The sequence below is a fragment of the Ammospiza caudacuta genome, chromosome 10 (assembly GCF_027887145.1).
Source record: "Ammospiza caudacuta isolate bAmmCau1 chromosome 10, bAmmCau1.pri, whole genome shotgun sequence".
In the NCBI taxonomy this organism is placed as follows: Eukaryota; Metazoa; Chordata; class Aves; order Passeriformes; family Passerellidae; genus Ammospiza; species Ammospiza caudacuta.
Window position 1 is genome coordinate 13,595,753 of NC_080602.1, and position 26,520 is coordinate 13,622,272.

At 40.2% G+C, this 26,520-nt stretch overlaps 1 protein-coding gene across 6 annotated transcripts in view; it reads right to left on the reverse strand.

Annotated features, from left to right (window-relative positions):
• TJP1 (tight junction protein 1) overlaps positions 1-26,520 on the reverse strand; it is a 147,031-nt gene that overhangs the window by 40,110 nt on the left and 80,401 nt on the right. For all 6 annotated transcript variants that reach the window (XM_058811780.1, XM_058811783.1, XM_058811782.1 and 3 more), the window contains exon 2: positions 648-704. In XM_058811780.1, the coding sequence (XP_058667763.1) occupies positions 648-695 (48 nt within the window). In that variant the 5' untranslated portion in view covers positions 696-704. The remainder of the gene's footprint in view (positions 1-647; positions 705-26,520) is intronic.

The following is a 26,520-nucleotide window of genomic DNA, read 5'->3' on the forward strand; positions in this document are numbered from 1 at the left end:
CCGTGGCTGCTTTAATACTAACTTGCTGCCAGAAGTGGCATCCCACCCTGCTCCGACCTTTCCTATGCAATTAATTCCTTCCTTAATCTCTTGTACAGCTTCATGATAGCTGCACCAGACCTCCATTTCATTCAGGAGTAACTCAAACAAGAGGAGTCAGTCTAAATGCAAAAGCAGTTTTGCTATTCACTGGTTCCCAGCACACATTCCTTTGTGCAGGGTACACATTCTGACCACCCAGAACCACTACTTCCAGCCACTTAAAGTGGCAAGCAAATAAGGCAGTTGTGAATACATTTATTTATATGCAACTACATTGCTTTATGTCCCTGCAAATAAAGTTTGAGAACTTTCACACACATTTACAGCACTGCCATGAATGAACACAGATTTCTGTCTCCCTTCAGTTGGTACAGATGTAATCTAAAGCTTTGTTTCCAGCATGCTTATTCGTAGGCAGGCTTATCTCTGAAACCCAACAAACAAACAGAGCTATCACATGGAGCTTTTACAACACTTCTAAATTTAAACAAGAGAATATGACAGTTTCCTCTCCTTTTACTTCCTGACATCTGGCTTTTTCCTATTGTTTTCAAAAACTACCAGTATCCTGCGTTAGGCACACACAGGCAATTGTATGAACTCACCCTGTGAAGAGTCACCGTGTGTTGTTCCCATATAGCTGTTTCTTCCATTGTTGTGCTCTAAGGAGAAAAAAAAAAAAAAAAAAACAAAAAACCAAAGATTAGACTTCACTTTCAATAGCTGTGTAATACCCCAGGCAGAAACTTACATTCAAAAGTAGCATTAATATTCATATAGAATAGCTACAGAAGAAGTTGGCCTGGCTCATTCATTACACATTTCCTGCCTTTATATGTCACAGCTGAACTTCCTGTGCCCCTGTGGAAGGGGGTGGGGGGAAAAGAGGTAAGACATTACAGAGCTTGAAGTTATAAAGTTCCAAGGGAAGGATTACAAGCAGCATTTGTGATATAGGCTCTCTTGGTTGCTCATTAAGATTGTAGTAGACGTAGGTAATCCATTCAGCTGTATTTATATTCTAACATTTATACTTACACTCTCCTTTTGCTTGTTTTAACTGTGTGCCAATTACCACTAATTCATGAACACCCAGCTACAGATTACAGTGCCTGTGCTACTGTATTAAGCACACAGGTCAAATTTAATGGACTGCAGTTTAGTGTAGGCTAATTATTTTGGTGAACAGTAGCACTGCAGAAATTACAAGGTCCTCTCTAAGGTAACTAGATTAAACAGTAACACTATGACAATATTGACATACCTGCATTTCTGCTTGAAAGAGCACTACTTAGTGTGCCAGGACAAGCAAACATTTGGAAAGGACAAAATAGCAAGAGGGAGGAAAACCCAGCAGAGCCCAGGGCCTGGAAACAGGCAGGAAGGCAGCAGGAAATACACAGAGAACATCCTGCTGCTGCATTTTCTACCTTTCCAGAGGGAGTGTCCAGTGTTTTGCTCCATATCCACCCCCCTCATAAGCATGCAATCCACTAATTAAAGAACAGAATCAGAACACGAACATTCCTGCAACATGGAGGTGTTGGTTTTTTTAAAATCTACTTTGATCTCCATTTGTTTCAGTTACAGTAACTCAGTCACTACAACAAAAAGTACTCCAAACTTTTAATCCAGTCCTGTATCACAAGGAACAGCAGTAGGAGTGTTTACTCTCACAAACAACACCTCTGAAAACTTTATCCAACTTCAGAACATCAGAACTTGCAACTGGGTTCAAAAAGCAAGTTCTTCTCATAATGCCAAAAAAGCTCTGCATTTTTTTTTCTGCATTTTGTGCTTCAATTTCAAGGGTCAGGATGTGCCACATTACTGCTCATTTCTTTTTCAGGGTTCATTTGTCCTGAAAGTGCTGTTGCAACTTAACTGTGACATATTTAATCCTAACAGCTGTAATTCTCCTCAAATCAGTACCAAATGTTGCTTCTTTGCATTATAAATTGATTAAACTCTACCCCAGAATTAGATTATTTCTCTCCAGCTTTTTAAATGCAGACCAAATATATACAAAACCAGCAACAATTTCCACACACAAAGCCATCTCTGAAACAAAACAGAATGTTTTGCTTGCTAAACGGTCAAGGAATACTGATTTTCTTCCTTATTTCTGATGTTCTCATTCTGTCTTAGTTTTGGCAAGAGCTTTTCAGGCTAAACATCTCATCAACAAGTGAAGACTCATCTCTGCAATTAAACTTCCACAGCAAAAAGCTCTAAGTAGCTCCTGTTCAGAAGAAGGTGCAACAGGAATCCAATAAAGGTGTAATTTACACGGCAATTGAAATAGGCAGCCTGATTTTTACCTGCAATGACCAAGAGAAGCTGACCCTGCTCATTCAGCGTGCCTGGCCTGGCAGCACCGTGCAGGTCCAGCCCTGTGGCAGCAGCACAGCCCCAGCTCCCTGGCTCAGGGCGCTGATTTCCATGATTTCCATGGCTCCGAGTCCTTGTCCCTCCCTGCTGCAGCTCGGTGCACAGGGCAAACAACACCCTGGCTCTGGAAATGGCACAAACTGATAAAACCCAGTTTAACCAGCTCAGCACTGCTCCCACTGGATCTAGGAGAACTGGCAAACCCAGAGTTGGAGCAGGGCAAGATAACAGCTAAGCCATGAGTAAGAAACAAAACAAATTCCATATGTAACATGCTTCTGAGAACTGTGAGAAGACTTACTACTTCATAAAAAACCCAGGACAAATGTCAAAAAAAACCCCAAACCACCTCACAAACTCACCAGCCTTTTTAAACCTGGACAGGGCACTCACTGCTCAGTCAGACTGAGGCTGCATTTTTAAAGCCCTTCTCCTTTCTGCAGCAGCTGTCTTTCCATTTTGTTCTCCATTTCTTTGTTCACACTATTGCTATCACCTCCCCTGGATTTTACTAATACATCCATTTCAAATGCACAAGACTTGGAAACATCAAATATCCATTAGTTACACGCAAAGCAAGTAATATGTTATTTTCATTCTTTCTGCATGCCCAAACAGTCCAATCAAGAACAGTGAAAACAGTTCAAAGGCAGTCTGAGGTGAGTGCTGGCTTGGACACAAACTGCTTACTTGAGTTAGTTTCTATCTGTAAAGAACTGCATTCACTCACAAAAGACCAAGGGAAGTTTGAAGAAGACCTGTGAAGGTACTCACCCCCCTCAGCACTGACAACTGAGGCAGAAGGATGAGCCTGTGCTACCATGAGCTGAGGTCCCTGCTGCGATGTTGCTCTTAGGCCATACCCAAAGTGTTCTATTTTTCATGCTATCCACCACCACAGAATCACACAGAACCACTTTATTTTTAAGGCTGGAAGGGACCTCTGGAGATGATCCAGTCCAACCCTCCTGCCAAGGCAGGGTGACCTGGAGCAGGTGACACAGGAATGTCTCCAGAGCGGGAGACCCCACACCCTCCCTGGGCCACTCTCCAAGGAAAGAAGTTCTTCCAGGCTGAGGTGGAACTTCTTGTGTTTAATTTATAGCCATTGCTCCTCAGCCTGTCACTGGGCACCACTGAAGAGTCTGGCACCATCCTCTTGGCACCTGCCTGGGAGATTATTTATATGCATTAATGAGATTTCCCTCTGTCTTCTCCAGACTAAACAGATCCAGTTTTTCCCTCCTAAGAGATGTTCCAGACCCTTCATTAACTTTGTGGCCAATGCTAGGCCCTCTCCAGCAGCTCCTGGTCTTTTTTGTACTGAGGAGCCCAGAACTGAGCACATATATTAAGAATAAAAAGAACAGAAAGAATGATGGTATCATGACTCCAGTGATTTATTTGATGCTTTCGCTTTGTTAAAATGAAAAGTTTCCTTAAGCTCATCCTGAACACCATTTTAGAGACAATTAGTATTCCTAGCTCTGTGTATGGGAAATGGATGTGTTTGTGGGCTGGGTGTTTTATTACTATTTAAAGGACAGAGTCATACATGACATTGCAATTCATCAATATGGAAGTTATGAAACTTATCATTTACCCAAAATCTTGGAAACATCAAATCTTGTTCAACTCTTTCATCTTTGGAACTGCCCTGAGAAATAAACATTTCAAAGTAAACATCTTTTCAGAAAGCTCCCTTTGTGGGCTTGTAAGAGTCCTTCAAACAACAACAATTTTTTCTTCTCCTTCTCAACATATTTCTTTCGTTCTTCTCAAGGGCTGGTTTGGTTGTTTTTATTGGGGAGTTTTGTGGTGTTTTGGTGGAGTTTTGTTTGATACCATGCCTCTTCTCATCCAACTTTTACCTTTTCCCACACATCTGGGTATGTGTGCACATAGGAAAAAACCAACCCAAAAAACCACTGGCTACTGAACTGGGCAATGCAGTGATGCTGCAAATGGCATTGCTCAGTCTACCTGCACTGCAGGTGAAAAGCTGTTGCCAGCAGCAGCACTGAAGCCACCCACAGGCTTGAGAGGGCAGTTCTGGTTTACATTTGGAAAGCTTCAAAAAATAGCTGCAGAAATGAGTATTCTACCTTAAAATAATGCAAGTTCCCAAGGGCAGGTTTCCTGCAGATTAACACTTTTTAGATTTCTACACCTCAGCCCAGATTAAGGCCAGAGCTCCTGTACACTCTTGAAACCCAAGCCCGAATAGTCTCTCAATGTTTCTTTCCAGCTCTAGGGGGACTTACTGGAGGAATTATTGCTCCCATTTTAACTCAACTGCTTTTCATGGAAGTGAATTGTGCTCCAAACAACAAGATAGATTTTAAGGAATTGTTCCCTCAATGGGGATCAAATTTTGATATGTGAGGTCAAATGAGTTTTTAAACCATATTACTTCTTAGTAAAGTTTAACAGTAATTTTTGATAAATAAATATAAGTCTTAAATATCTACAGTCGTCATCCATTCCCATACATTCCTCACTAAGGTCAATGAGATTTTTACGTTTTCAGAGAAAATAATACCTAGCAATCTACCTAAACCAGATTTTCCTCTGGACTACACAAGAGGAACCTCCTGAGGGAAGCACTAAGTTGCATTTGGTGTCTCAGATTTTTCAGATCAGCACTGACAGCTGTCCTAAGGACAATAAAATGAAGGAACTGCTCCTGCTACCTCAGGGGGCTCATTGCTCCTGTTCTCCACAGAACACAGTGGGGAGAGGAAAGGTGCCTGACAACTGGGAGCTCTTTCAACCACAGCAAGCAAACCACAGGAAGGAACAGTCAGATCACAAACTCAACCACAGAAAGAACACCAGCTTTTCTTCAAGCTTGCAGTCTCATGTTGTGTACACCATACTTACAATAAAATGTTCATGCCAAAAAGCATTTATACTTATCCTGAAAAAATCATAACAGCTGTGACAGTGTTCTTATTCAAGAGACAAAAATGGGAAGGAAGAACTAGTATTGGGCTGTGTCAAAAAAGGGAAAAAATATTATATTTACTCTCTGTATACTATATAATACTATATCACACATAGTATTATCTGTAATACTATATTTAGAGTGAAAGTTCCTCTTCAGAATGACACACCAGACATACATACACCTCACCCATCTTGCTGCATTTCAATTTGGCTTCTAAAATTAATTTTCCATTATTCCTGGGGAAGTCCAGTTCAGCAGTAGGATGTTATTGAACTTCCAAGTTCTAAAGGTCAAATGCAAAATCAATACATTTTGATTGCACTTGTGGGAACAAGAATTAAAAGTGCTTATCAGAACCATCAAAATTTAAAGCTCTTATAAGAATTTCTTATGTTTGTTATATACACAGGGGGTGATATTTATCATTCACTTTAAAAAAATCAACATAATCAAAGTCAATATCCAAAACACTCAGCTTCCTGAGGAAGTATAAGAAAAGAAAACAGAATCTTCCTCAGCCAGCCCAGAACAAGGAACGAAGAGGTCATTTCCCTACACACAGCATCCTTCAGCACTCAGCTGCAGCACAGCGCTCTTTCCAACACGGACCAGGATGACTTCCCACAGATTCTCACCTTTGTCCTCGCCTAGTGAAACTACAGCCACCTTAAATTCCAACAGATTCTCTCCAATTGTCTTATCATAAAAGCCTTCAGCTGACTGGGGGCAGGGGGCCCATTTTTTAACAGTTGTTCCCCAGCAATTAGTGCAATGAGGTCAGAATCCCATTATCTGACTGATTTTATCAGCTGAAAGGAGAGCTTTGTCTTCCATAGTCTAACACATCCACAATGCACCACAGCCTCTCACAGGGAACCTCAGAGTTCCTTGAGGTATTTCAAGCACTGGCAGCCAGCTCCTGGAGTGAGCGCAGGCAGTCAGGAGAGCACTGAGGCAGGGTCACCACAGCAAACTGCTCATTGCCACAGCTGCACCCCACCCACAGCCTGCTGGCTCTGCCCCACACTCTGCCAACAGCCGGGATCTGCGGCTTTTCACTGCATCATCACCCCAAGGAGAAGGATTCTGCTTCCCTGAACGTTTTTCTGGGAGAAGAGATTCAAGAGATCAGGCTAAGGACTCAGGGGCTGTCCCAGAGCATCAGGCGCATGTTGTTTGTCTATTTCATTATCTCTTTTACACAGCAGTGGGAAATGCAGGAGAGAACACACACTAAAGGGCTCTCTTGAGATGTGTATTAAAAAAACTCTGCAGCATCACTGAAGCTGAGAAGCCAGTGTTTAGTCCCACCTTTTGTCTGAGTGTACATCCACAGAAGTGACATCAATCATCTCTTGAAACAGAAATAATAACCTTATTCCTCTCTGAACACATGTACTAACCACTGAAAGTACAGCAGTGCTCATTGCAATTTTTTTCCATTTGGTACCTTGGGTTCCAAGCTCTAGTGAAGAGCTCCACTCCTCCCAAACATCCACCTATATTAAACAGCCCACCTCATGAAAAGCCTGCATGAGGAAAACCACACTTAAAGCTGCTCTTCAGATGACAATGCACAACCCAAGTTTAAAAAACCCAGAATTTTCAACACTGCAGGTCAGTAAAATGAACCTACTTTGATTTAGATCACTCTGGAAGCATAAAGTATCTATAATAGCATACATGCACAGTTTGAACAGTACAAGTCATCTTTACATCACAAAGAACAAGTTGAGAGGAAAAGCTAGGACTAAATATATACATACACATTTTAACTAGGTTGTTCAAGCATTCCACTCAATTCTCTCAGTGCTTCCAAACCCACAACACACTACCTTACCCAACACAATTTCCACTGCCTCCTGATCTAGAATTCCAAAGGTCAGTGGCTACCTTTTGAACATAAAGATACTGCATGTATCTAAAAACATTCCTTAATCACTGGTTTTCTTGACAAATTTTTCTACAAGAGACATTTTTGCTCCAACCTCTGGGCACTGTTGTCTCCAAGCTAAAAAAAGCAGCTCAGTGTTTAGCTCCCCACATCCATGCACTTCCCAGCTCGTTTAGCATGACTCACTTTTCCAGAATGGCCTCTCAAGTCCAAGCTCCACACATCACAGACAGGATCACAGAACCTTCTGCTTGGTGGTACTGCTGCTCAATGCAAAAAACACTAGACCTCTCTCCCAAAAAAGCTCTAATCAAGAACTGCATGCACAAATTTGGTGGGATGCTGCATTGTAGTTAAATAATTAAATACTGGATTACAGATCCAGTTAAATCTGAGTATTTATAGAAGTGTTTATGACACAGGCCTAGTAAATCACATTATCCATGAAAGGCAGAAGGCTGACAATCAGGAATAAGGCAAAACAAACCAGAGTGCAAGACCCACAGGCAGCTACATCTCAAATGATCTCAGGTCAAGTTACTTCAGATGAAGAATCCCACTCAAACACCCTGGTAACAGTATCAGCCAGCAGCCAAGCACAGCTTAGCAGCTCCTGAGGGCTAAGGCGTGGGAAAACCGTGCTGCAGTTTGGGATCCTCGGCTGTTTTGCTTCTTTCCATTTTGCTTTCCAGCTGGCAGTGAAACCACATAGGATCACAAATCCCAAAGTGCTGGCAGTAGTGTTTCACAGATCACTACTCCAGGCCAGTGCACCAGCAAAAGATAGCAAAATCACCCAGAACAGAGAGGCTAAAAAAGCAAAGTGGCAAGCCATGTTTCTCCCCTCAACAAGGGGTGCTGCCACAGAGAAGCACAGACAACCTGAAATTTGCTTTTGCTTTAAGTAGTTTCTCTGCCATACTGACCCAGGTCAGTATTATTAGGACCTAAAGATTCCTAATTTAGAGTAGAAATTTTAACATGTAATTGAAAGGATTTATCCTCTCATTATTTAGCTCACATTTGATTTTTTTTGTAATATTTTAAAACCAAGATCTTCAAGGAACTCATGTAATATTTCAATGTTTAAATCTTGGGATGCAACTTTAAAAGCAATTATTTTACCACAATACAAGCAGCTTAAGCAGCAAACACTGCCCTCCTACTAGTTTCCATCCTCAAAAAAATTCCCTCCATCATACCTTAAGCAACTGTTATGTAGTCATTGTTACCTGTATCCCCACCAGTTCATCTCAACTCCAACAACAGCAACTGCTCCGGTTTGGAAGGCAGTCCTGGGAATGTCAGAGCTCAGACAACAGCCCCCCACCAAAGTAAAAGAAGTCCTGCTGAAATGCACCAGGGGAGCTCAGAAGTGCACACAGCTGGGATCCGTGGCACAGCAACTGGCACAGCTTAGAGCAGCAAACCCCAGTCACACACTGCCTGCCTGGTGGGTCTGGTTTAACACCACAGTGGGGGTCAAACAGTGGTGCAGACTGGCCAGGAAGCCATGGAGTATCATCCTTGGAGGTGCTCAGAGCTGATCTGTGCAAGATTCTGGGCAGCCCTGTAGCTGACCCTGCCCTGAGTGTGGGGCTAGACCAGATGATCTCCAGAGCTCTGTTGAGCTCTGGGTGATCTGACCTCACTGTTCTGCAATTATTCTATAAATCAGATTTGGTGAGAATTGCCTTGAGCACAGACTTGGACTGGTTGATCCCCAGAGTCCCTTCCAACATTAATTACTGTGTGATTCTATGTAAGTCGCATTTCCAGCACATTTCTGAAACCAAATGAAATCATCCTACTGCAGACACAACCTCCATCTCTGCTCTTACACACAGCTTGGCTTCAGTGCTTTATCACTCATAGAGAACATCAGCTGGAGTTATTTCAGTTTAGTTTTTCCCTTAGGGGAGGAGAAGAGCACAGTATCAGTATCAAAGAAAGCAAAATAATACTGCATTAGCTTTATGTAAGAAGCCTAAATAAATCATCTCAATCTATGGCTTATTTAAAAAGTACAAAGACAAAATGCACACAAGTAAAAGAGATGTCCACCAAGTAACCAATGTGAATGTAGACATCAGAGCAGCAATCAAAGCACTTTACCTGAAGACAGAATGCCTCTCACCTTGTTTTTAATCAAGAGAATCATAATCCGCTCACCAAGCACTGCAGCATATAAATTTTAGATGATTATACTCTGAAGATCTGTCAAATAAAAGCCTCAGGACAGGTAACAGTATCCCACTAAGCCAGAGCTGGGCTGATTTTCCAAGATCAGAGCTCACAAGTATGAATAAATGTTTAAGAGGCTTGCATTACAATTCCAGTTACAGGTGCACAACAACAGCCTTGACATCTTCCATTGTGCCAATAAAAGAGGAGCCTACAGAAGTTAATTTCTCTTTAGAATTTTGAGGGAGGGGAGAGTATTGCTTGTTTTGTTTTTTTCTTTTTACAGTCAACATAGCCACAGCAAAACTATACATTCTCTAGTTAATTTCCCAATTCTCCTAGAAGTAACAGTTGAAATGCAGGTGTTCTGAACGTGTGCACACACATGACATTTTGCCCCATGGAAGCAGCTGACAACTATTGCTGTAGTAACAGGATTAGTGGGGTGGCAGTGTGTTTCCCTGGTATTTTACCCTTTGAATCTCAGTATGAAGAAATATGTCACTGGGCAGTAAAACTTTCACCCCTGCCCTGCTGGTGGGTACAGAATTTCTTCCTGTGAATCTCAAGCAACCATTCTTAGTAAGAAACTTCAGGAAAAGTGTCCTTCCCTACCCTGAACAACCACACACCCAGATGGCATCTTCCCACCCTCAACTTGGGTAGCTGTCAGTTAAGAACATTCAATTTTAGCAGTCACATGGCTACTAGAGCATCACCAGAACACAGTACAACTCTGAGCTCACTTAACTTCACACATCCAAAGAAAGCAAGTCTCAAATCAAGGATACAGAAAGACAGAAGTTCAAAAAGGAAGAGAGGGTAAATAATGCTAAGTCTTCCAGATCCTTGAAAAAGAGTAAATTCTTGTGTTAGAAGTTGTTGGTGCCTTTGCAGTAAGGACACAATGGTAACAAATAGTTTGGTTTAGAAAGCACAATACAGGGAACACAGCAGGGTTCTGTTTTACTTTCAAATGCAGTGCTTGTGCATTGAGAGGGGAAGAGAAACAAGTCCAGGAAGTCACTGGGAGAGAGGAGAATGAGAACTAGAGCAGCCATACCCCCCTGGAATGGCTTGGACTGGGAGGACAAGGTAACAAACACCACCACAGCATTCAAAAGGCTGATTCAGCTATCAGCAAGCTAAACCTTCTTATCAGGCAAGTGTGGAAAGCAGAAAACACCTCATTTTTCCTCAGCAAAAAGGACTATCCCCGTTCTATTAACATCTAGCTGCCATACTACTTCACCATGAAATGGATTTTCCTATTTTTTGGAGACACCTACCTTGAAGAAGTATCTGTTTAAGCAGACAATCTATTACACTTTGAGAGACAGTTGTGAAGTGTCAGTCTCTCCTTGCTTATATGCACATCAGTCTGTTCCAGGATTTTCCTGACGAAAAACTCTTTCTAAAGCCAACACATCAATGATTAGTAGGTGTTACAGAAAAAAAAAAAAAAACAGCATGCTACAATTGTCCCTGCATTCAATCTCAAAACTGAGTAACAGAGCTCTGACAGAACTCAAAACCAGGTAATAAGTTGAAAGTGTAGAAAGAAAAAAACACTAAGATGGATTAGTCAGTAAAACCACTATTTAAATTCTGAACATATAGTGCAGAACAAGAGATGGGGAAAAATTCCTTTGCTTTTTTAAGCTAAGTTGTTCCATTGCATTCAGCAGCCCACAGACCTGCAGATGAGCTCACACCTCCCAAGGAGCATCTTCCTACAGCTCAATGAACAACTTGATTGATTTTTATCAGCCCTTTATATCCTTCTTGTTTAGTGCCTATGTAATAGAAATTGAACTTCTCCATCGCTGCTATGAAAAATCAAAGTGATTGGGAAGGTTCAGCTTCCACAGAGTGGTGCATTTCTCAGAATGGGGTCTGAGAAAAAGCAATTCATTGTGTGGAGCAAGTGAGGAGGTAGCCTACAACATAACCAAGGCAAGGCACAGCAGGCAGGGCATGTGGAGCAAGCCTGGGTCAGACCCAGTTCCCCAGAGAACATCAGTGTCTCCTCAGAACAGCACCTTGAGGCCACACCAAGGGTTAAGGAGCAGCCACAGCCTGAAGCTTAATGCTCCATTCACTCTCAGCAAGGAGAATCTCCTTTATTCACAAAGCTACTCTGAACTGAAACCAGGAATCAGCCTGGCACTGAGGATGGCTTTCCTGGGATGGGAAAGCACCAGCCAAGAAGAGAAGGTAGCACAGGAAAACCTGCTCAGGTGGGTTACTTATTGACTATGAATGCAGAAACACTGCCCATACAACAACACAGCTGCAGACACTGATAAATCCTCTCTGCTGCTTTCATGGGTAACAATTACTTATTCACAGCCAGAGTGGGATTTTTTTCTCTTAATTCTGGCTATGCTATTAGATATTTGCAAAATATGGCATTTCAGATATGGTTTCATTTCAGAGGACAAAAGAAACCTCATTTTTACCAAAGACTTACAAGCAGGTTTTATAGAAAACACATCTTTTTCTAACTTCCAATTTATTAATATTTTCCTTTTTTTTTAAAGTGATCTATTCCCTGCTCTTGAGGAGCCAAGGCCATTAACAAGCACAAGACAATATAACAGCAGCTCCAGAAGAATCAGCAAGCAGGAAGAGCCAGTAAGACACGTCCATGCTTTTTCCCCTTTCCTTAAAAGGACACACAGCAGCAACAGGGGTGACCCTGCCACCCAAAACATCTTTTTATTTCAATCATAACTTCTCATCTTCTCAAAGAGCAGCAATGAAACCAGCTCCATTGGGGAGCCAAGACTGGACAAGAGGCACTAAAAGCAGCCCTGAGACACTGCCCAGCACCAGCAGCTGCCCTGCTCCCAGTTCTCCTCTCTCATTTCCTACTGGCAGCAGTCCCACCACTGCCTTTCACTATACCAGTGGTTCACAACCAGACCTCTTCAGAAAAGCTGGATACAAAGCTGGACACACTATATACTAACTTAGGAAAGCACTTTTTTAAAACATCATGTTCTTGTTTTTGGGGGGTTGGATTTTCTCTTTTATAGACTGCATCCCTACCCTACTCCAAATAGCTGAATTCCTATGAACCCCAAGCTGCAGAATTACCCCAGACATTTCTGACTCTGAGTCAGGAGTCAACTCAGTCTCCTTCCCTCCTCTCACTGAGAGGGCAGAAGAGGCATTGGCTACAGTCACTGGGAAAAAATGACAGAGTAATTACTGGACAGGAGGCTTCCCACTGACCTCTGCAGGTATTCACATCTACATAACCACCACATCAGTTCCCATCCCACCCTACAGACACCCAGCTAGGACCTCTTTATTTCCTGTTTGCACATCAAAGTAGAGGAATGAAACAAGGGAATTCACTAACATGCTCAAGAGCAATAATTGTTGACCAGATTAAACTTCCTAGCAGCAAGCTGCCTTATGCATACCATGCAAAACAGCACACTGCAAAAGCAGTTCCTCTCATGAAAATCCATTTGGCAGACTTAAAATTATTTCCACCACTGTAGATGAACTAACACTGAATTTTACATAAAACCCAGTATACAAATCCAGAAAGCTTAAATTACAATCTTTGAGATCAAATAGCTTCAAGGCCTGCCTTTTCAGTTCCAACTTGACCTTCCACTTCCCAAATTCAGTTTTAAGGTGACAAAAAGCCCAAATAGACCTAAAAACACAGTCCCTTCAAAGGGGGAAAAAGAGCCACACCCAGAGAGCCAAAGGTTAACTGTAAAAATGGTCACAAAGCTACTTTTGTATTTACATCAACAATTAAAAAGACACTCATTTCAGTGGAACAAACTGCCTCACCAACAGCTTTAACCATATGACACTAAATTCTATTCCCACAAGTTCATGTGTATCAATGATACAAGATTATATTCTTGACCAAAACTGCATCATGTCCATTCATCACCACTCTGGAATGCACATTCCCAAGTATGCAAGAAAACTGTGAGGGCAGAAATGACCAAAGCGATTTAGAAAATATGCACTGGCCTTCTACAGAATTGCATCTTCTAGCTACCTCAAACTGTGTTTAAAATTGAAGCTGGCAAACCCAAAGCCCTTAAACAAGAGCAAATCCCTCTTTTTTAAAGTTATTCTCATTATTTTTCACATGAAAAACTTCAAGAAGGAAAATCTGCAGAACTATAACCTGACATTGCAGTTTGCAACCTGAAAACAAACTCAAGTTTACACAGCCTTTACCTCACCCCTGGATTGCCCCAGCACTCCTTGTGCTACAGAAAGCAGCTCTACTGAACTTCAACATTCTGAATGCAATAAATTCTAAGAAAATATCAAAAAGGTTACAGACCAGGGGAAATAACAGTGTAAATGTTTAAGTCTTGCCCCATCTGTTACCTAAAGTTTCACATTCTAGAGCAAGTTAAGACTTTAATTGACAAAAGAGAACAAATTCACCTCAAGAGTGAAAAAGTTCAAAAAGAAGGAAAAAGGGTAACAGAAATCCCACTGTATTTTACTCTCTGTGAATATCTGTTCACATTGCTGGGCATTAACTCCAAGCTGTTGCACAAAAAAAAAAAAAAAAAAACAAGGAAATCAGAAATCAATGGCAGAAGGGCTTCCACACTCTTGCCTGATGTGAGTCAGCACCTTGACTCTTGAGGGAAGGTGCACATGAAACAATGTCATTTAATTTCACTGCTAAACAAAATTCTTTCAAGAGCAGAACTTCACTTGTACCACACTCTTGCCCTTGGATGTTACCACCAGCACCCCAACCATCAGGTGTACATTGGCATCTGCAAGTAAATGGTGCAAAAGGCCAATTTTGTGACAACACAGGCCTCAGATAAACCAGCAACATATTTTCAGGATTGCTTCATGACTTTTTTGAGGAACTAAGTCATTACAAGGCAATACAGGAAAAAACTGAAGTACTTAAAAGCTCTTTTCCTATTCCACCTCTGCTCTACATCTTGCAACTGCATTGAACTAAGGATTTTAGCTGCCCAGTCCCGACAAATTGAACACACCAAGGTTCCAGGAGCAGGTACAAATATCAGTTTGCATGCTTTTATCAGCCTGGCGGCATTTGACAGCGCATTGTCAGCTTGGGAGTCAGTGCGGTTTCCCCTGAGACGATCAAAGACCACACGTGCTTTACCATAACAATGGCGCAGATTATTGACGCACACACTCAGCAGACCTAAGGATGAGAGCAGGGGCAGTGACACTTCACAGAAGGGAAAAGTTCTGCTCCTCTCTCCAAACTGGAGGGAAAGGGTAACGTTGGTAAAGCATTAGGTATAGAACAGATTAAAATCATTATTTCAAATAACCTATAGCCCCACATAGCTACATAGAACACATGATTGCATTTGTACAATTAAATACAAACATCAGTGCTACTTTGAAATAATTTTCAAAAGCAGTATTTTAGGCTTTCTTTATTTTTAGGATACAATACAAGCATCTTTTCAGTTTGGTTTATCTTTTGCTACTGCTATTAGAGATGGATACACACTTTTTACACAATGAATTCTGAGCTTCTCATGTAAGCAAGTGATAAGCACCCAAACACAGAATTTTAGTATCTGAAGCTTACACATGGAACTCAGCCTAAACAAGGCTAATAGAATGGAAAACTTAAATTGCAAAACATTTTCACTTTTTAAGGGATTCACTTTACATTTGTTCCACAATACATTTCCCTACCACCAAAAAAAATCAGTCTCCTCCAGGGTAAGTTAGAGAGAACACTTAGCCTAAACCATTTACACCAGTCCACAAAAAATATCATGCCACACCACCAAAAGTTATGCTCTTATTTAAATGCATGTCTGTTACTTTTATAGACTTGTTTCCAATATTGAGAAGACAAAGAAAAAAAGCTGCACACTGTACAAGCACTCACCAACAAAATAAAAAATTGAGGCATCAGAGAAAGCTACAAATAAACCCCAGTAAATACTGGCAGAAGTTGGACAGCCATCATGTATGTCTGACAGTGAAAATCCAGACACACCAGCACTGTAAGAGATACCAAAAGCTTTCTGTTGGCAGGTTGAATAGAAGGAGAATGTCATGGCATTTTTAGAATTGCCTTTAAACTGCTGGTGGCCTCCCTGTCTGTACAGGGCTGAAGAACTACCTTCACTCTCAGCCCTAAGTACCTGATACAGAGACACATCACAAATTATTTTCTATAGCAGTTTGGTACCTTTTAGAAATGGAAACTGAAAAATGAATTATGTTCTGATTCTGCACAGATAAGACACACCAAGAGAAGAATTCCCAACTAATCACTACACCAAGATGTGTCCACAATGTAATAGTGGATGCCATGGCTTCAATTCAACTTTGAAATAAATCAACCATGCAGTAACTCAAGCAGAGGCAGACCTGTGAGAAGCTGCTCTCTCCCTCAGTCATCATCATTTCATCAAGATTAATCCCTGATTGCAAGCCAAGCTATGGAGAAGATGAGAAGCACGTAGAGTATTCCAGAAGAGGAACTCTGAACACAACGACTAAAAATAAAAGTCTATACATAATTACTGAGAGATGCTACCCATCAAATCCACCTCTTAGCAAGTATTTCCCATCTGTGCTTAATGGGCAGATGTCTTTTTCATTCACTCAGCACATTTTTTGAAATGGAAAACTATGAATGACATTCTAGCTGTTTATCCAACCAGCTGGAGAAGGAACTGGGTAAGCACTTGGTTAACAGCTGAAAAGCCTGAATAATTGTGGTGAATTACCTGTTTATGCCAGATTAGAGCTTCAGTTCATTCAGCTATTGCCCCAAAAATCTACCAAGTCACTGTCACCGAGAATGAGTTATTGGGGAAAAGAGCAACTGGGTTATCTACAAACCTGCAAATTCAGCAAGGAATAGTTTTTTCAAAGAAGCATTCCCCTAAATGGGTAAAAACCAGAGAAGTTCAGCTTCAGGACACCAGACAAATCTGCTTGATGAGTCAGTTCAATGGAAAAACCTATCAGGAGACCACAGATTGCAGAGAAACCATTCAACCCAGAGTATTCTTTGGAAAAAAATCCTAAGGACTCAATATGTGAGGATAACATCAGTGAAAAACTTCATCAGAAAGGTGAGATGTGAAAGGTTAGTTCCAGCCAAGACAGCTTAGTACAATTTTATCATTAAAGTGAAAACTGAACAGCAAAACAAAACCTGCTGCCAGAATGCTTTCAAAGTTTGACTGATAATAGTCACATCTTCAGCCATGCAACTTCCAATGATATGCACAAAAAAATTAAGTGCAGTGAACATATCTAAATCTGTACCTCTTGTATCAATGTATTGATTTAGTTGTATCTTTTCCATTCATTTTTGTAGGTTCACCTTCAGAAGTCACCTCTGCAACGTAATCCTCTCAAAGACACTGAAATGTTATCTACATGTGTAAGTTATGCACCCTCACTGTGCCATTTAAATTGATCTAGATTCACACATGTTGAACTGAGCTGTGGAAAATGTTTTCTTCTATGAAAGGTGCAACCATTAAGTACATATGAAAATATATACAAAACCCAAATATTTCTGTGCTACCAATTACCACAAGAAGAACAGAGTTCATATCAAAAAAAAAGAAAACACTCACTATGTAACTACACTGTTCAGTTAGTTTCCTGCTCTAAAATCATTACTCATTCTATTCTCTTCACAGCACTGTTGTAGCAGGAAAAATACCTTGCATTCTTTTACAACTTGAAATTTATGTTTTAGTGCATTGTCACTGTATAGTACGTGGTCAAAGAGCAAAGGTAACTGTAAGTAAACCAGTCCTTGTATACACAGCTCTACTGCTTCAGGAGATTTTAGGCACAGGTTGTGCATATTTTTGCAGTGACTGGAATTGCAGTAAACAGGTGAATTCCTGATGTCACACTCCCTCCTAACAAGGGGACAATGATTCCATGCTGTACAACAGAAGTTCAGGATTATATCAAATGCCACATATTTTGATGATACATACAGCATCAATCAGATGTTACCTCTTTATTTCCCACCTCTCAGCAGAATAGAACAGAGATGCTTAGCTTTTGATCCAAATGCACTGAACTCTAACGGGCTTAGAACCTGAGACAGAGACAACCAACAGAATATATTAAATATACACATATTCCCTGGGAACAAAGATTAAATTGTGAATTGCTAAACTTGCCTTCATAGCTAATAGGCTACTGTGCTTATTATGTAGAGTCTTGATTTAGGAGTCTACCTACCCCAAACACCCAGCACCTTATTTTCAAACAGAATATGGATTCTCTGTGTTTTGTGGAAGAAATAAAAATCACTTTATCCTTCTAAGTCTCACCCGACTACTGGAATTAAAGACTTTATTCTTTTGTACTTACTTCTCCTCTTCCCATGATCTCTGCAATTCAGGCACTAGCTGATACAACAAGTATTAATAAAACTAAATAAAAGTAAAAGACAGTAAACAAAAAAATCAAGTCAGCTTAATCTCTGTTCCTGTGTCTTCATACCAAAGAAGCTGCTAGCATAATCAGCATGTGTGATGCCCATTAAGCATCAGTCACTAAAAGGAAACATTTGCCAAATTGTTAATTCTTCAGAGCAATTCAAGAAAAGACATTCGAGCTCAAACTATAGGATAGATGCTCCACTGCAATAAACGACTTTGCACTGTACTCAAAGGACCATTGTTGTTTAATCCCTGCTCTGCCCAGTCACACACACTTTCTTCTCCCTAATCCACCCACTCTTTAAAGCCACCGAGTGAACTTTTCAAGGCTGCTTGTTTGCAGCAGCTCTGAATAAACCACACAAACCGCATCTCTCACACACGTGACTAGTTTTGAAGTGAAAATTAACACAAATACAATTTAAATGGAGACAAGTCAACACTTGGGCCCAGATAACCGTGTGTGTAGTCAGCAGGGAAGAAGTGTTGTTATAGAAAATGGGGGCGAAAAGCATGGAATGAGAGCTGGCTTTGTTCACAAGCAGTAGCCTAAGTGCCTATCAGTCAGCAAAAGCATTTTTAAAACAGCTGCATCAAAGCTTTCTGCAAGTTAGTCAGCATGTGACAGGCCAGCACATTACAACAGTGCCACAGCAATCTCTGCATAATAGGAGTGCTCTGAGTGACCTGAAAGGTCAGTGTTTTCAAGCATTCCAGTAATCTGTAAATTGCCTTGGCTTATCACTTGGAAGCAACATAATTACACTGCTTGAAGGGCTAGGACAGTAAAGACAGAATTTAGGTATTATGCTTTGGTCAGCTACATACTAACCTCTACACTGTAAGCATGTCCAGGAAACTCAGAATAATGTACAAATTTTAAATGAACAGGAAAACATCAAAGTCCGCACTTCTGATACAGGGAAAGCTATTGACCAAGTTTTGTAACCATCTATAGTAGTTTATCAAGTAGAAATATCTTCGAAGGGTTTTTTAAATTTCTTAACAAGTGTCCCAAAACTTTTAAAGATACTTCCCACAAAAGTAATTTTTAAATACAGCAAGACCGCAACTACTACTGAGCAAATTAAAAGGCCCTGTTCTGGAAGTTAAAAAGTGGAACAAGCAAAATGTAATTTTCATAATAAGGGTTTAGTTCCAGTTGAAAATCAGTACTTTCTGTTAGAGAAAAGAAAAATTATTGTTGCCAGCTATAAACATCCCAAGCAATTTACTCATAGGCCAATCATTGATTTTAACAACAGATTTTCTAGAAATAGAAAAGCAAAATTAGATCTACCAGTCCATCTCCCTCACAAGATAAAAATGCTGCCATTGAGTCGCCACCAGTCAAAACTATTCCAACCCACTGTGACTGAGGTGTTGTGTGGTGCCCCAAAGCACAGAAAGCAGCCACCAGCCCCAGCCAAGGCTCCTGCACAGATGTGTCCTGGCAGCCCCAGCTGCCCTCACCCTGTCCTGTGCAGCCCTTTTGCTGCACAGCTCCAGCCCCATCTGCTTCCACTGCCGGCAACCACCAACACACCCAGCCCTGCTGCTGCACTGCAGGTGAATTCCTGCATTCACACGGGAGGAGAAAAACCAAATACAAAGAGCAAAAAAAAAAATCTCAATTTTAATTCCATCATAAAGAAGAAAGAAAAAAGCTATGCAATATTTCTCTGACACTGCTTGCTTTTGTTTAAAGTACTTTTAAGGCATGTTGATTTTTTTTTTAAATGGAGATGATACATGCAGTCAGAAGTTCAGGCTAGTGAAACACATGCTGCAGAAACATCACATTTATGTTTAAAAGGCACCTCCTGCCTGTTTAAACTACAATGCTAGCACAGCTTCAAGTGCAGGACATAAATCTCACATTACTGTAAACCAAACTAAGTTTACAGCCAGAAAGACAATACCAGTATTACCAATAATGCAACTGACTTAAAAGGTGCACTCATCATACAGAAAAGAAAAGAAATCCAGCACCATTGGTCATCCTAAAGGAGAAACTATCTCAGGAACTCTCTACCACAGACTCCTTGCCATTCCTTACACACCTTCCCACGACAGAGACATTTACTGACTGCAAATAAACACAACAAGTAAGAAAACCTTTTATGTGAGCATTGGTATCCAAACAATTTAAACAACAGATCCCCTCATTTGAGACTCAGCACTTTCCTGGGCAGTTCTAGGGTGGATTTACCATTGAACTACCAACAATAAACAAACCACAGAGCACTGGGAAAAAATAACCCCACAGAATGCTTCTACAGCACTCTGATTCAGATGAAACATGCTCTTCATTCAAGCCATCAACACTGCTTCTGTAAACCTGGATACCTTTCCTGTGCTTCCTAGCTAAATGCTCCCAGCTTTAGGAATATTAATCCAGCCTACATTTTCCATAGAGAACAAAACCCAATCAAAATGCAAGTGCACTTAGCTCTCTCATGAGATTACACTCCAGGAATTTCCATTCTTACATAGCTGGGTTATTAACAGAGGTTTATCCTGAATGCAGTGGCCAATCACTTTCCACAACTTAATTTCAATCCTGAAGGAAACACAAGTTCTTTTGTCAGAAAGCCATGCCTTTAAGCTTGGCTTTAAGATCTTAATACCCACTGAAAAAATGATTTGAGGAATCCAGGTTTCAGGAAAAGCCAGTACCCCTGTCACCTAACACTGTGCTGGGAAATTAATTCATGTTAAGGCATTCATGGGCAAAGGGGCATTTTTTCCAAATGTAGGAACAATGCTGGGTCAAGTGACATTAAAAAGGTTTTAAACAACCATCCTGTGATAAGAGGGTTAACAGGATCTGGCCTTCTCCCAAATTCAGTTCTGGGGAAGTCAGTCATCCAAAATGAACATGAATTACGTATTTATTACAGCCTTGGAATTTGTTCAGATAAACAATAATTGTCAGAATTAGCCCCAGGTACTATCCTGATTCCATGCAAATTACAAATAACTCATTAACTGATATCACATTGTCAAGTAGCACCTCAAAGTTACTCCTAGAGCTTTACAGCTATAGTCATTCCAATTCTAAAAGATCTATTGAAACCAATAAATCTTTAGACTACATAATTTACATCTATTATATTTTTCAATGCAGCTGAAAGCATCTGTGTACATACTCTTTGGTTTGGGTTTTTTCAGGGTTTTTTTTTTTGTTTGTTTGTTTTGGGGTTTTTTACTTTTAAATATGTTTTTATACACCTTTTCATAGCACCATGTGCCTGGTCAGTCCTTCGTCAAAGTCATGTCACCACTGCTGTAATTTAAGTAATAGAAAAACTGACATCATTGCTCAAATTTCACAATCTGTCCTGTTTCATTACGCTACTGCTTCTGGTTATAATTTAAGGTTATTACTTCCTTTTAATTAACTTGAAAAATTGAGCAGTGTCTCTGCAGCCACAAGTTACTCCTTATTAATTTTTGTGTTTTTGAATTCATGGTGAGTGTAACTGAGGCATCAATGCTGCTGCAGGAGCACCATGGCTGCCTGAAGAAAGAGACCCGAGAAGGTTTGCAGGAAAGGGCAGGGGATGTTATTTCAGCCCAACAAACTCGCCTCCCAGAGCTGAGTCCAAAGGCTTGACCATATGTTCTGAAGTGTATTAACAAGTCTCCAAGCACCTTGCTCATTCCATCTCCCATCTGGATACATCCTAAGAAACAGTCACCAGCCCAGAGTGTAAATAGCTGGAACGGGTCCATTTAATATTTACAAGAAAATTTCTAAGCTGGATACAGAGAAGGGGGCCATCTGTTAAAGTGATTGCTGACCCAGTGGGGCAGAAGGGAAGATACTGTTACTGGACCCCATTCAAACAGTCCCAAAGGATCACAAGCTGAAAACTAATTACTGCCTTTTTAGGAGGGGTGGGGAAGATTTTAGAATTGAGTTCCTAAGAAGAAGTCAAATGTAAAAGGCAAACGTGAGGAAGACAGAAGGCAGCTCTGCAGTGCAGTCCTTCCTGGGAAAAGCCTTGGGAACTACAAATCAAACAAACTGCCGACTTTTGCTCAATTTCTATTTTCAGCATATCACTACTTTGGAGATGTGGGGGTGGGGAGACAAAAAGGCCATCAGAGCCATACCAAGTTCTGTTGTTGCTTCCTCTGCTAAGGGAAGTTAACCATACACCTTCTGATGAACTATATAGGCCAAAAAGGTCACATTTGCCCACTTCTCCTAAGAATGTGAACTTCTCCAATGCAGCACTCCCTACTGCTGTCATCTTACTGAATTTAGGCTGCCCTCCCCCACCACAAAAGGGAGGAACATCTGTTTATAATGGATTAGGAAACAAGAATCCTATTAGAGATTACCAAATACTCTTGAGAAAATAAATACTTTTTTAATGTACAGCCAATATTTAAATTTTTAGCACCAACAATACAGTTAATTTTTCCAAGTGTCTAAATAAATCCTGATGTGCAAACGCAGCAAAGACCTCTAAAGAGCTACTGAAGATCCTACAGAGTCAAGAAGAGTAAATGCAAGCCAAGTGTCCAGTCCTGCACACAGTGGGGCAGGTTCTCCAACCCTGCAGCAGCCCAAAGAGTCCACAGAGCTTGGGGCTTAGGGAGCTGCCTAAGAGCACACCCCAGCAGGAAAACCCCATGGATAACCCAGCAGACACCACTGTCCCTGGACAAGCCACCACACTTGTGGCCTCAGCAGCACTTGTTACTCTGCAGCCTCCAAGGGACCCACGCTGGACCTGAAATATGCATCTGAACGTGCCCCTCCATTTCCTCAGATCCTTCACTCAAGCACATCACAGCCCTGAAACAAGAGCACCCCTACTATTTATGACTGTACAGCACATATTTGAATAATCTGTGCCTAAAATAGCATAATTATAAGACAAGACAGTGTTTTCATTTCAGGACTTTTTGGACTCAGCATAAATACACTGCACAGAATCATGGAATTCATTTTAAGACTTCCCTACGGCTGTTTGCTTAATCAGTACATTCAGTGAAGAAGTCATTAGTAATATATTTGCCTGAGAAAACACTGGGCATAGTTTGATATTAATTTCTGTTGTATTTATACCATGATAACACAGAAATACTTCTGAGGATATAAATGACAAATGTCTTTTGAACCCATAACAAAAACAATAAAAGCATTTGTTTCAAATACTATCCCTTAACTCAAACTGACACGTAGAATTTGACAGTGATACAAACCAAATGTTGGGACCATTAATTTTGAAATGGACATGTACATGGCTTTACTCCCCCCACACTGTGACTAATCAGATTTTCCTCTGCCACTCCAGTGTGCACACAAGACAAGGCCTTTCCACAAGGTATAGAGGACAGGAGAAGAAAAAGAAAGGAGGATCTTATTTCACACTGAAAGCTTGTTGGCAAAAAAATGGGTGAACACTTCAGTCCTTGGTGAGAACTTCAACTGTGATACAGAGCCTTCAGATGAGTGCTTTGACCTGAGATAGACAATACTTTTGCACAGCATTTCAAGTAATAAACCCAACATATTTAGCACAATTCAGAGCTTGAGTAGTCAACTAGTTACAGTTCTGTTTCCAACTCAGTACCTTATGCTGAGTAGTTAAAAGCCAAGTATTTTCACGAGTACCCAGAAGGTTTTGACAACAATGGTACATTGCAGTGTGAACACAGACATAATATTCAAGCTCAATAACCACTCCTGACTTCAAGAACAAATTCAAAATACTGTGGTTTAGCTTTTTTTAGTACAGACAGAAGCCCAGCACCTTTTCTCATAGAACCTAGGCAGTAGCACAATGTGCATCTTAGAATACCTACGATGTACATAACCCACTTCTAGAGGTTTTTCTTGACACAAAGATTAGCTAGCTGGTCACTGATAAGGCCTTACTGATTTTCCACTCTATAAAGGTGGAGCCAGTTGCCAGGCACCGTCAGATTTCAGCTCTGTTTACATTACAGTAATCTTTACACTGCACGTTGAACCAGAAGCAAACTCCAGCACTCACTTCATAATGACTTAGGGAGTGTGGAGCTTGCAGCTCCTCTCACACTGCAGCCAAAGTTACACTGGAAAATGCACCTCAGGTATCATCTGGTAATTGAAATTACTGATAGTTCTAACTGGAAAAATGAAATCAAGAAAATCCAAGCCTGAAATACAAGCTACTCATATAAATTGTTCTTTGAAAAATACCTACCAGTATTAGTATTTCCTAAGTTCCAAATACAACTTACAGAAACACGAGCAAAACTAAATGCAGTATTTTAAAGGTTCTCTTTTCTATATAGGAGGTAAATTCTTAGGTTAAACTCAATTCTCAGTTACTTTCCCATATATGTTTTCTATGTATTTATTTCTTTGTTGTTACAGTTGAAGAATCTCACAAACAACCAAAGAAGAGCTAACTTTACAGTGCCCATATACAGAATTACATAAGAAAAATAAAACACTGCTCCAAACTTAGCTACCTCACAGACTGAATTAAAAACCACTTTAAAAACATTTGCACATATATGCTTTACAAGAAACAAATCCATTGGTGTTTCCAAGAAAGATTTAGGGTACAATGCTAACCCCAATTATGAAAACCACAGGACATTGCCCCCTAAAACAGAAAACCAAGGAGTCCTTGCAATCAGCATGCCTTGAACCATTAACACAGCCATGTTCTCAGCTCCTGATTCAAGGGGTAGTTAACAGATACATGCAAGGAGCTAGAAAACCAGTTAAAATAACCAAAATTCAGTTAGTTACATGATTGACGTGAAAGACTGAAATACTCTTCACGAATGTATCTTAAAATAGAAGGGAGTCTCAAGAACTCAGGTTCAGCATACAAAAAGGCTCAGAGATTCAGTAAGTTGTCCCTTTTCAGGGTGATGTTTTTGTTTGTTTGGTTTGGGTTTTTTTACCAATGTGGACTATATTACAACCTCCAACTTACAGGCAAAAAGAAAGTTTACACCCCATTACTAAAATCCTGAGAGTCATTCCCACAGCATCCATTAGTACTGTTCAAAAAGACACCAGAAGAGATTAGGCCCCTCAAATTTTGCAGTAACAGCCACAACCAGACAACTTCCAGCCAGTCTTCATTTCCCCACCATTTTCTATTGTATTTTACCAACAGCTACAACAAGCACATAGCACCTTAATAAAACCACCTTCTTATACAGCATAGCAGGGGAATAAGCTAAGTAGTCAAAACTGAAGGCAGTGAAATTGTTTGTGAAAGACTGTTGATAGTAGGGGGTAACATAATCAATCACAGCAGCCAAGATTATCTCATGTACAAATAAGAATCATTCAGCTAATCCAAAAGAATTTTTTCTCCCTCCTTTTTTTTTTTTTAAGGTTTTGTCCAGTCAAGTGTGACACAGTAACTGTGGATATGGACACACAGTTCAAATATATTAAGTAAATGTTAAGAGAAAACCATTCATCATTTAATGCATTACAACCCCAAAAATGAGAAACCAGATACCATATCCAAAGGGATAACTTTGGAAGTAAAGAAAACAAGATCTGGAATGTGAACACAGAAATCCCCCAATAATCAAGTATTTCCAAAACACTTTTTAATCTCCTTGTCTATGACTATTAAAACTACATGGAGAGCAGCCCAGGAACTAATGCTTGAAACACAATTAACAATATCCACTGACAGAAAGCACCTCTGTTTTGACAACGAAACTCACATAAACTGCATGCAACAGATTCTAGTCTTTAAAGCCATTTCTGTGATCAAGATAAAAAGATAATAAATAATTCTGATAAAAAGCTATCACAGATTAAGAATTTACTCTGACAGTCCCAGGTCCTACAAAATGAGGTTTTTCCAAAGAAAGAGATGCTATTTCAATTACATGACTTCCATAAATCTGAAAGCATCCCAGTGAAGAGTTAAACCCCAGTGAGACTATATTTTGCAACATTCTTAAATTAACATACCTTTCAGCATAATTAGTTTGGCTGATACCGTATGCATGTATGCAAGCTCCAAGGGCCAATGTGATATGACCATGAGCAGGAGGAGTTTCAAATAACTGCTATGGCAAGATACAACCTCCAATGAACACAGTCTGTACACCAGTCCACAGCCAAAACAGATACACTTTCTGTACACTTCTGCAACTTTAAATACACTTCCGTATTTAAAAATAGAAAAACACTTCAAGACAGTACATGCATGTGTGGAAGGCAATATTTTTCCACAGCCTCACAAAATAGCTGTATTTTAAGAGAGCATTTTGAGCCAGAAATGAGAATTTTATACCCCGATTTTACAACAACAAGAAAAAAATCTGCAAAATTTAAGTTGATGCAATTTCTCACAATCCCTCACAAAGCAGAATTCTAACACAACTCTATTCAATACAACATTTATCTTCAACTCCTATTTGTTATTAACATAAATGCATTTGAAAAGGGCTAAAAAGTATGTTTTATCTATCTCCATAGCTAGGTGATAGCAGAAGTAAGAAATATTATCTAAAATAGGTTACTCTTCCAACAACAAACACTTATTGTTGAAATGTGTTTGTCTATATGTTAAAATGTAACACAATACCTCCGGAAGAACACTTCAAACGGGGCATGAAACTCAGTA